The 10,042-nt window shown below is 42.7% G+C and overlaps 1 protein-coding gene across 1 annotated transcript in view; it reads left to right on the top strand.

The window, feature by feature from the left end:
• The window catches only part of LOC148019265 (DExH-box ATP-dependent RNA helicase DExH3-like), a 75,981-nt gene that overhangs the window by 597 nt on the left and 65,342 nt on the right, over window positions 1-10,042 (top strand). Inside the window, exon 1 of the mRNA XM_087660850.1 lies at window positions 1-34. This exon is cut by the window's left edge and continues 597 nt beyond it. Within this exon, the coding sequence (XP_087516976.1) occupies window positions 1-34 (34 nt within the window). The remainder of the gene's footprint in view (window positions 35-10,042) is intronic.

Genomic DNA, 10,042 nt, shown 5'->3' with positions numbered 1-10,042 from the left:
CTCAGATGACGATCGCAAAAATGGAAATCAGAAAGTAGGTTATATGAATGTGAATGCTCACTTTTGATTCACCGCGCTTCTTTCTTCCCCTTTTCTTTGCAATGTTGCACATACTATCCAATTGCAATATTGTTTAGTAACCATTTAGCAAAATGTCAGCACTGTGAAGCATAAGAGTCCCAACGTTGATAAGTGGAAGGAAGTAAACTTCAAGGTGAGTGATAGGAGTTTGAAGACTGGCTAGCAGTTTTCTTCTCACCATGTGCAGAAGGTCCATGCATTGCCATTGTTAAGGTTGTTTGAAGAGTTTTTGTGCTCCACAGATTTTGTGAAATCATAGAATTAGCATTGCGTATAATATGTGGACTTATTCGGTCCTAAGATTGGAAATGGCAGAACACACTTCTCAAGTTTAACTTTGTTTAGAGGGCATTCAATCAACGACAGTCAGCCTACTGTTTGGGACAGATAATTAAAGGCCTCAATTAAGAAAAGATTATTATGCATTTTGGCCTAATTTAAATCCATAAAAACAGCCAATAAAACGCTTTTATTTTTGGTCAGTAGGACAAATGCCCAAAAAACTCCTGTAAAAGGACATGTTGTGGTCATCCATCCTGCTAAGCTGAAAAGGTGCATTACAAAACTTAGACCTTCATGAGCTCTTTAAACGTTTCCAAAACACAAAACTACTAAACTTTATGAGAGAATAACCAAAGTGCTTATGTCCCATAAGCCAACACCCAAACTTTGGGAGGATGTACATCTATAAATAGGAAGCTGCCCTTCCACTTGAATTGATCTTTGTTTTGCAGATTTCTTCATTAGCTGGTGCCATCATCCACTGCTGTCTACATCCCTCCATTGGCAGATATCTCAGTTTGTGGTGCACCTAGCTTGTGCTTAGCTCCATGCAACCTGCCTACACTGCCTAGATTGTTGTGTTTGCTGTAGGTGACTCTTTTTGGCCCATCCACACAGTTTGCAGCAGTCATTATCTCCAGGGCCTCTAGACAGCTGCATTTGCTGGAGGCAGCTCTTCTCCAGCCTGTGTACACAGATCGCAGCAATTGCCAGCATGCATAAGGGCAGCAAAAGGCGGTGTTTACTGTTTCCAGCAGCCGCATGTATCAGCTCGGTCATTTCTGTCTGCTGCCCACTTCCCTGAGTTGTCACATGGCGTTTTTGCTCTTGTGCAGGCCGCCTTGCTGCCACTGCCCTCAATCAGCTTGATCCAAACAAATTCTCCATTGTGATTTGTGTTTGCACCAGCTGATTGCTTCCAGAGGTTGCTTGCTGCAATTCTAGAACTGTTCAAAGTACGATACACTCTTCAACTCATTTTTGTCCTAGCCCATTCTAAGACATGGGTGTTTGAAGTTCTATATTCACTCTTGCATTGTGTGTTTACTGCATTGAGCACCATATCTTTCATTAGTACCCAACTTTAATGCCCTTGTCTAGATATCTAGTAATTACAAAGGAAACAAACTCTATAAATAAATAAATATGCAAATGAATGAAAAGGATACAAGTTCTTTTTTTGTGGTGTTGTGACAAGTCTCTGGCTTTTATTCAACAATCCTTAATTAACAAGCTTCTTATTATTGTTGAAGAATATCTCGGTAATCCTTCATAAAATTTTCATCTGCGTATTGCACATTTGTCGATAAATCTTTAAATTTTAGTAAGAATTTTCATTTTACAAGGCCAATTCTTGTGGTTCGATCCTTGTGAAATAGGATTTGTTTAGATTCTAAGAGTTATTTTGTTTCTTCAACTTTTGGGGGATCTCAATAATGAATTTATTTGATTTTGGTCCTATGTATGGCTTAAGCAAACTTATATGGAAAACATTGTGTATTTTTCAATGTTTAAGTTAATACTTCATTAATTTTTTTCAATCACTTTGAAGGATCCAAAGTATCTATTGGAGAGCTTAGGAAAATATGAATTTTAATGAAAACCTTGTGTTAGCCTATTTTTATCAAACTTTAGTAAGATATATTGACCATTTTCAAAAGCTAAATGCTATTTTTGTTTATTTGCTTGTTTCTTTTGTCACTCTTGGGTAGCTTTGATTAAATCTGAAGCAAACTCATGAGCATAATTTTTTTTCTCTTTAGTATGAATAATTGAGAAGAAATTGCTTTGCCATGTATTATCTCATTTGGAGCTTTTACTGTAGATAAGTATATTGTATTTGTAACATTTTCCCTCCCGTCGTATGACCTTCCTCCCTCCCCCCCCCCCCCCCCCCCCCCCCAAATTAAATGATTTTTTTAATTGGAAAAGAAAAAAGAAAAAAGGGAATAATTCCCTCCCCCTACTCATGCCGCCAACTGGCGCGGACGGCGGGGGGGCTGCTGTGTATCAACGGGCGCAGGGGAGGGGTTGTTGTGTGTTGTTAAGGGAGCTTCGGGGAGGGGGGACGACATGGTCAGGAGGGGGTGGACCATCTGGCCGCCGCCATGCAAGTGATGGGGGGTAGAGGGGAAGAGGGAGTAGAGGGGGAGGGCCTCCATACCCTACCCAAGCTTCCTCCCTCTATAAAAGGGCCTTGGGCGTTGAAAGGGAAGGGAAGGAAAAGGAGGTTCATTGTTGCCCGTTTGGTGACTGGAGAGAGAGAGAGAGAGAGAGAGAGAGAGAGAGAGAGAGAGAGAGAGAGAGAGAGAGAATTTCTCTCTCTTTGAAGACTTTCGAGCTTGCCGTCTCTCTTTCCTCCCCCCTCTTCGAGAAGGTTCTCATAGACGAATTTCCTCCACGAGGAGTCGTCTCTCTCGTAATCTGGGTGTGTAGCCACGAAGGAAAACCAAAATTATATGATGCTTCCCAAGCGAAGTAAAGTCCAATGGAATGCGAATCTCGCTTCAACCGATGGAGCTGCGGGTCAAGGAACTGCATCACTTGGTAATCAGGTGCGTCCCATAAATCCTACCCTGATGGGAGGCCTTAAGAACATAGGCCAACTTCATTGGGAAGGGAGAAGTATTCAGCGGAAGTCTATGATAACTAGCTACCATTTAGATTGTATCATTCTATCATGTTGGTAATTGTGTTTATTTGCACTTTGACATGTTTTAAACGAATAAATTTCACGAAAGATTTTGCATTCATACACGCTAAAAAAATCAAGGACCTTATTGATTGTGCTCATAATGCTTTAGATTATGCACTAACATTGGCATGCTTGAAGGTACTGAAAAATGGGTTGTTAGGACGCTTATGCATATTCGTCATTAAGCGGAAATCATACTTTGTTTTGCATCGTGAAATTGGTTAAACTGAAAAGGTAGGGGTAAAAGCTTGAATCAAGTCCATGATAATTGTGAGTGCTACTATAATTGGGGTAAGTTTGTTTAGGTCATTGCAACAATAAGCCGGGTTTTGGGTTCCTATAATCCTTTAGAGAGATGTAGCTTACACATGCATTAGGCCTGATGATTTCGTGTTCCTTGTACAAAAGAAAAATACAAGCATTTATTTATAATTTGTGTAAGTGCATTAAAAAGAAATTCCCAAGAGTAGAATTTCACATTGCATCATCGTCCTAGAAAAGACTCGCAGGTATCACGGACGGTTTCAGCGGCATTGCTAGCGATTCATCTTAAAGATAGTAATAAGACACGCATATGAAGCGTTAATCTTAATTGCTCAGGTAGTTTAGTGAGATAAATCCTATATGGGGCTTAACTCGACTTCTTTAGGAATTAAAGGTAATTGAGCCAATCTATTGTTACTTCATAAAGTGGACCATGAAACAAGTAAAACACTCACTAGCCTCTATTCCAAATTTGGCCTTGATAAAGCTGAAACAACTTTGAAGATATCATCTTTATGTTAGCAGAGTATTTGTCAACTTCATGTGTGAGTTTGAGCTTGATCTGGGCTGGGCATTTTTATTAGGTATTTTAGGTATTTTTCTGGTGTGGCATTTTATGCCAGTGGAGCATTTTATGCACCAGTCGGCCAGCATTAATGCTGGCCGACCAACATTTATTGCTTCCCACTTTTCAGCCTATTTATACTCAGTGGCTCCTCCTCAGTCAGTATCATCATCATCTTCACCATCTGCAGACTCTGTGGAGAGAGGAGCCAGTGCCAGTGCCAGTGCCCACGCAGCCAGTGACTCACTGTTGTATGCGACTGTCTCGTGTTCAGATATATGGATTCCATTTCCCGTGCATACATCTGAGTTCTCATCTGTATCGTGTTCTTTCTTTCTTTTCTTTTTGTCTCGTGTTTCAGCAGTTTATTTCAGCACATGTTTATGCTTCCACCGCTGCCCCACTTTCTGACATGGTATCAGTTTTCAGGATTTGTGTTTCTGCTGTGTTTTATTATTGATTTCAAGACCGTTTTCCCCTTTTCTACTCAGGCGGTTACCTCCTGTAGGACATCTCCTGAAGTATGGCAGAAGTTGCAGCATATGTACGAGGCACCTTTCACCATGCGGGCAGTCGCACTTTATGGCCAGCTCCGGCAGATGAAGTTTGAGCCGAAAGATACTATTCAGTCTTTTCTTCTTCGTGTTACGTAGATACAGGACCAGCTTCGGCTTATGCAATCTGCTCTTTCCGAGGCGCATCTCGTCGGGACGGTCCTCTACAAGCTCCTCCCGGAGTTTGATGGAGTGGCCAATGCTTTGCGGGCTCAGACATCATCGTCTCTTGTCAGTTTTACACAGATGACCTCGATGCTTCTTGAGCATGAGACATCCTTGAGATTACAAGGGCGGCCTCCGGCACATTATGGAGGCGGGTGTTCAGATGGGGTAGCCGCGTCTCATCTATACTTTTATACAGGTGCACAGGTTCGAGAGAGGGACGTCCTTGACTCATCGATTTCAGTCTGGCGGAATTAAATCCGGGAGTTGGGATTGACATTCAGGTTCATGATGAGCTGGTTATTTGACAGAGAGCGGGAGGCTTTCGTCTGGAGCTCACATGAGGGGACACTTTGGCGGTCTGGCCAAAGGCGGGGAATCCATGGTCACCTATGTTTAGGGGCATTTTTGACAGGATGGTCTTGTATGCTACTGTGAGACCTTTGTGACGGAAACAGAGACATGCTATGATCATCTCTATTTTTCAGGTGTTTGGTACGATCGACATCGACATCAGGTTTTCTCCGAGGCATCTTGGTGGTGGCTTGATCACCCACTGCTTGGGTATCCATGGTTCTACTTGGTGGTTCTATGTTGTATAGTTTCTGATCTCTTTTCACTGTACTATTGTATTGTATCAGATCACCCATGATCTAAGAGAGGGTGTTAGTAGAGTATTTGTCAGCTCATGTGTGAGTTTGAGCTTGATCTGGGTTGGGCATTTTTATTAGGTATTTTAGGTATTTTTTTGGTGTGGCATTTTATGCCAGTGGAGTATTTTATGCACCAGTCGGCTAGCATTAATGCTGGCCGACCAACATTTATTGCTCCCCACTTTTCAGCCTATTTATACTCAGTGGCTCCTCCTCAGTCAGTATCATCATCATCTTCACCATCTGCAGACTCTGTGGAGAGAGGAGCCAGTGCCAGTGCCAGTGCCCACGCAGCCAGTGACTCACTGTTGTATGCGACTGTCTCGTGTTCAGATATATGGATTCCATTTCCCGTGCATACATCTGAGTTCTCATCTGTATCGTGTTCCGACCAACATTTATTGCTCCCCACTTTTCAGCCTATTTATACTCAGTGGCTCCTCCTCAGTCAGTATCATCATCATCTTCACTATCTGCAGACTCTGTGGAGAGAGGAGCCAATGCCAGTGCCAGTGCCCACGCAGCCAGTGACTCACTGTTGTATGCGACTGTCTCGTGTTCAGATATATGGATTCCATTTCCCGTGCATACATCTGAGTTCTCATCTGTATCGTGTTCTTTATTTCTTTTCTTTTTGTCTCGTGTTTCAGCAGTTTATTTCAGCACATGTTTATGCTTCCACTGCTGCCCCACTTCTGACACTTTAACCATGACGCAATTTGTCGTTAATACAAGAAGCTCGAGTGTCATTTCTTCCAATGGCAAGAATCCTAGATTAAAGACTAGCAAGCTATGACAGCTTCCATCCAAGAACTATTGGATATAGATCCAATTGCGTAATTGCTCGCTCCTATCACACAAGAGTGGGGTCGGAAAGAAGGTATTCCCTAATCCTCGGAGGATATTGGAAATTGCCGCCAAGGCAAGAAGGTCAAACACTAAGCGTCAAGAAAGGGACCCCCACCTTAGCAGATGTCTCGAGTACTCACCTGCACCTTTGTTTGCGCTTGTAAAGTTAGGAACACCGCTTGAAAAAAAAGATTATGTAACCCCAAGCTCATAAATGAGAATAATGAATCACGTTGAACTTTTGGAGGGCGCGCCAAACCACTCCCAGCTGGCCACCAGCCCTAGCCAAGGCTGTTCTAAATAGCCGTGATGGAAATGTGGACCAAACCCGCCATGAGAGGTCTCACCACGGGTTGGTTTGAATGTAGGAGGACACTTGGATGCTAGGGGGGGCTCTGGCTGTAAATTCCTTGCCTCCGGGTCCTACTTAAATGATCTGTGTGACTCTGGATAGATTCTCAAGGGGCCCTTGTTACTAGTGCAAGGCGGAAACTTTGTGGAAATAAAGTGCTTCCTTATGGATTGTGGATATTGTTCCTTGTTGAACAAGACTTGTATGTCTGATAAATTGCTGATATTAAGTTTACTTCCAAGGAACCTGTTTGAATTTGTTTTTGTGTCAATGCCATAAGATTACGTGAACGAACGTTGTCCTTTAAGAGGCTAATTAAGGAAGCTGCTTTTACATGTCACACCTAAAAGTGATAGGGCTAATTAGATAACTAAAGTATGCCGAACGAGGGAAGCGAGAGGATGGAACCCTTAGACGGTCTGTCCTACAGCAGGGTGGTCCCAGAGAACTGGGAGGCTTCTCACAAGATTTTATCGTCATTAGACCTTTGGGCAGCATGGGTTAATTCCCGAATTCATACCGTTTTGGGAACCAGAAGGGGATTATGCCCTACGGACAGAGAGGTGGAGCGTCGCATCCCTCTCGTTCCTACTCCTTGAACCCAGAGGGGTATGGACTTCCTTCGGATTGGGTAACTCCGCATATAGTAGAGTGACGGGAAAACCTTGACTACCAGGAATTCAAGATTTAGGTCGATCCTAGTGGGTTTGGCCGTGAACATTCCGTTGCGAGGCAGACTCGGGAAAACCTAGGCGACAAACCCTGTGACATTCCGTGGGAGTGCCGGGTGGTGACGCTTAGATTCGTTCTCGATGGACTGTCAAAAACGTGCTTAGACAACCAATAGACGGGTACATTACAGTATTGTTGGAAGCAAACTTCAACAACGGAAGATATTTCTCCCATTGTGACATATGCTCACTAACATAAGCTTTTAACATATCCAAAAGAGTGAGATTCATAGCCTCAATTTGGTTGTTAGTTTGATGATGAAAAGATGAGGAGAACTTCAAAACAAACTTCAAGTTCTCAAATAAAATATGCCAAAAGTCACTTATGAATGAGATTATTTTACAAGGCATACTATGCAGTTTGAAGATATGTTAAATGAAAAGTCTTGCAGCTTGTGAGAATTTCAATGTCTTATGACACGAAATAAATTGTGGTTGCTCGGTTGAATCTATCATTATGACTCAAATCATATCATGACCTTGAGATGTTTTTGCAATATTTGAGAATCTCTTAGTTTTTCCATACGATAATCATACGTCATATGTGGATGGGTATGAAAGTATGATTAGAGTATGATTCACATCCTGGGGTTAAAAAAACTATAAAAATGCATCTAAATCTAATATTTTATACTAAATTGAGTAAGAAAGCTAACAAGTTGAATGAATATCAGAATTGCTCTCTTTCACATGCTTCAGAGTTGTTACAAATTTTCATCCTATTTTTTTTGTTTCTTTTCACTTGGGTCGGTCTCAAGCAAAAGAACGTGGATGAGCTTTGTTATATAAAGACATTACAACTAATTTAGCTTGCTGAAATGTGAATTTCAGCTATAAAGTTAAAAATTTTAGAAAATTTAAAATCAATACTAAAGGGAAAAGAGTGTTTCTCAAGAATTTGAGAGTTTAATATTATTAATTACAATTTTTTTTGAAAATTTCCAATTCGAATAAGAGATTTCAGAGATCTTTAAGCTAATACTAAAGGGAAAAAAAGTATTTCTCAACAATTTGAGAGTTAAATAGCTATAAATGTTTGAAATTTCTAATAAATTTAGAAATTTCAGACTTCAGTCTAAGAAATTTACAACAGTAATCAACTACTTAGACTTGAGAGTCAAGTCATGCGAAAGAGAGAGAGAGAGAGGGGGGGGGGGGGAGAGAGAGCGAGCGATGGCGACCTGTCACGACTGGCAGACATACCTAATCTTTGCCTATTCCACCTGCGTGCAGCCTACATAAGACCTACACATGTTGCCTATTTGTCCACCTGCCATAGAAACATGAAACGGGGAACGGGGAACGGGGAACGGGGACGGGGACGGGGACGGGAACGCCAAACCTAGGGAACGGGGACGTGGGAACGGGAACGGCATTTAAAAAATCAAAATTCATGAAGTAAGTAGGAACGGGAACGCCAAACCTATAGAAGGAAGAGAAGAAAGAGAAAGAAGAGAAAGAAGAAGAAGGAAGAGAAGGAAGAGGTTGGAGGTGGGAGGAGAAAGAAGAGAAAGAAAAAGAAGGAAGAGAGGGAAGAGAAGGAAGAGAAGAAAGAAGAAGAAGGAAGAGAAGAAAGAAGAAGAAGGAAGAGAATGAAGGTGGCTGGGGGCAGGATGCAGGCAGGAGCAAGATGCAGGCAGGAGTAGGACGCGACCGGGCGTAGGTAAGTTTTGCCACGTGGCGTTCCCTGTCCCGTTTCAAACAGGGAACGCAGCAGCTTTCCTTGCTGCGTTCCCTGTCTGAAACGGGACAGGGAACGTTCCATCATTTGGAAACGCGGTCCATGACGGATACATTCCGAGGACGGCGATTCCGTGTGCCGGGGGGCCGTTCCGGCCGTTTCCTGTCACTATGCCACCTGCGAACGCGTTTTTTCCTTGTGCCATTGTTCAATTGCTTCGTGTGTCGCCTGAGTCCTTTCCCACATTCGCATAGGGTCCCGTCTGCCTTGCTCAATACTACCAGTCCTACCCTTGCCTTCCAGAGGTTCGTTATCTGCCCAGCTCTCGCTCTGGCCTAGTGCATATGTGTACATCGTCGACCTGATCTGCGTCCTAACTTTCCTGTTGCGACCTGCTGCGTTTGACTTCGAGGCTTTGTTTGTGATAATGTGCTTTTATCCTGGGTAAGATAGAGTGTGAGTGAGAGTGATTGTTAGGTCTGTACAAACAGCATAGTAGAGCATTTGCGCCAAGGGCCTGAGGTACAATGGCCTCAGAAGGAGATAGGTTCAGTTTGTTCTGTGACAGCCAATCAGGGTGTGAAAAAACTGTGTAATAAGCGCAAGTCTCGGATATGGAAAATTTGCAGGAATCTAATGGTATTGATATGGCCTTTCTAGACCAGCATATTGGGAATGGGGATGATAAAGACTTGGCGGAATCAGATGGTGATTCGTGAGCTGAAGATTCTGGGTAGTTAATGGAAGGGGATGAGATGGGTAAGCGTCGTAAAATGTCGGTCAAAGAACCAGATTTGTGTGCCCTGAATTTGCCTCAGTAAAATGTTCATGCTTCGTGTTCTCAGACTAATGAGTCTTTTCAGTTTATGCTAGCCATTGCCAATCATCTTATGTCGGAATATGCCCAAGCCAATGAGGGTAAAGCGAGTTCTTTACCAGAAGGGAAACATGTGGTCGCTGTTATGGGTACTGATCTGGTTCTTCAGTAGATTGTTGCCTTTCGTGAGAGGGCAGCTATCTTTTACTTTACGGGAAGGACTCCTTCGATCACTAGAATCCGTGCTTGGTTGCAATCTATGCTTGTCAATGTGGAGGTGTGTTAAGATGATGCTTCAGGGCGATGGCAAGCCTCCCTTGTGGAAGAGATTTATGATGGATTGAGGGGTTTTT

Source organism: Lygodium microphyllum, chromosome 20, assembly GCF_053477565.2.
Source record: "Lygodium microphyllum isolate KBCC chromosome 20, Lygodium_microphyllum_v1.1.10, whole genome shotgun sequence".
NCBI lineage: Eukaryota > Viridiplantae > Streptophyta > Polypodiopsida > Schizaeales > Lygodiaceae > Lygodium > Lygodium microphyllum.
The sequence above is the reverse complement of the archived record's forward strand: the minus strand, read 5'-3'. Positions and strand labels throughout refer to the sequence as shown.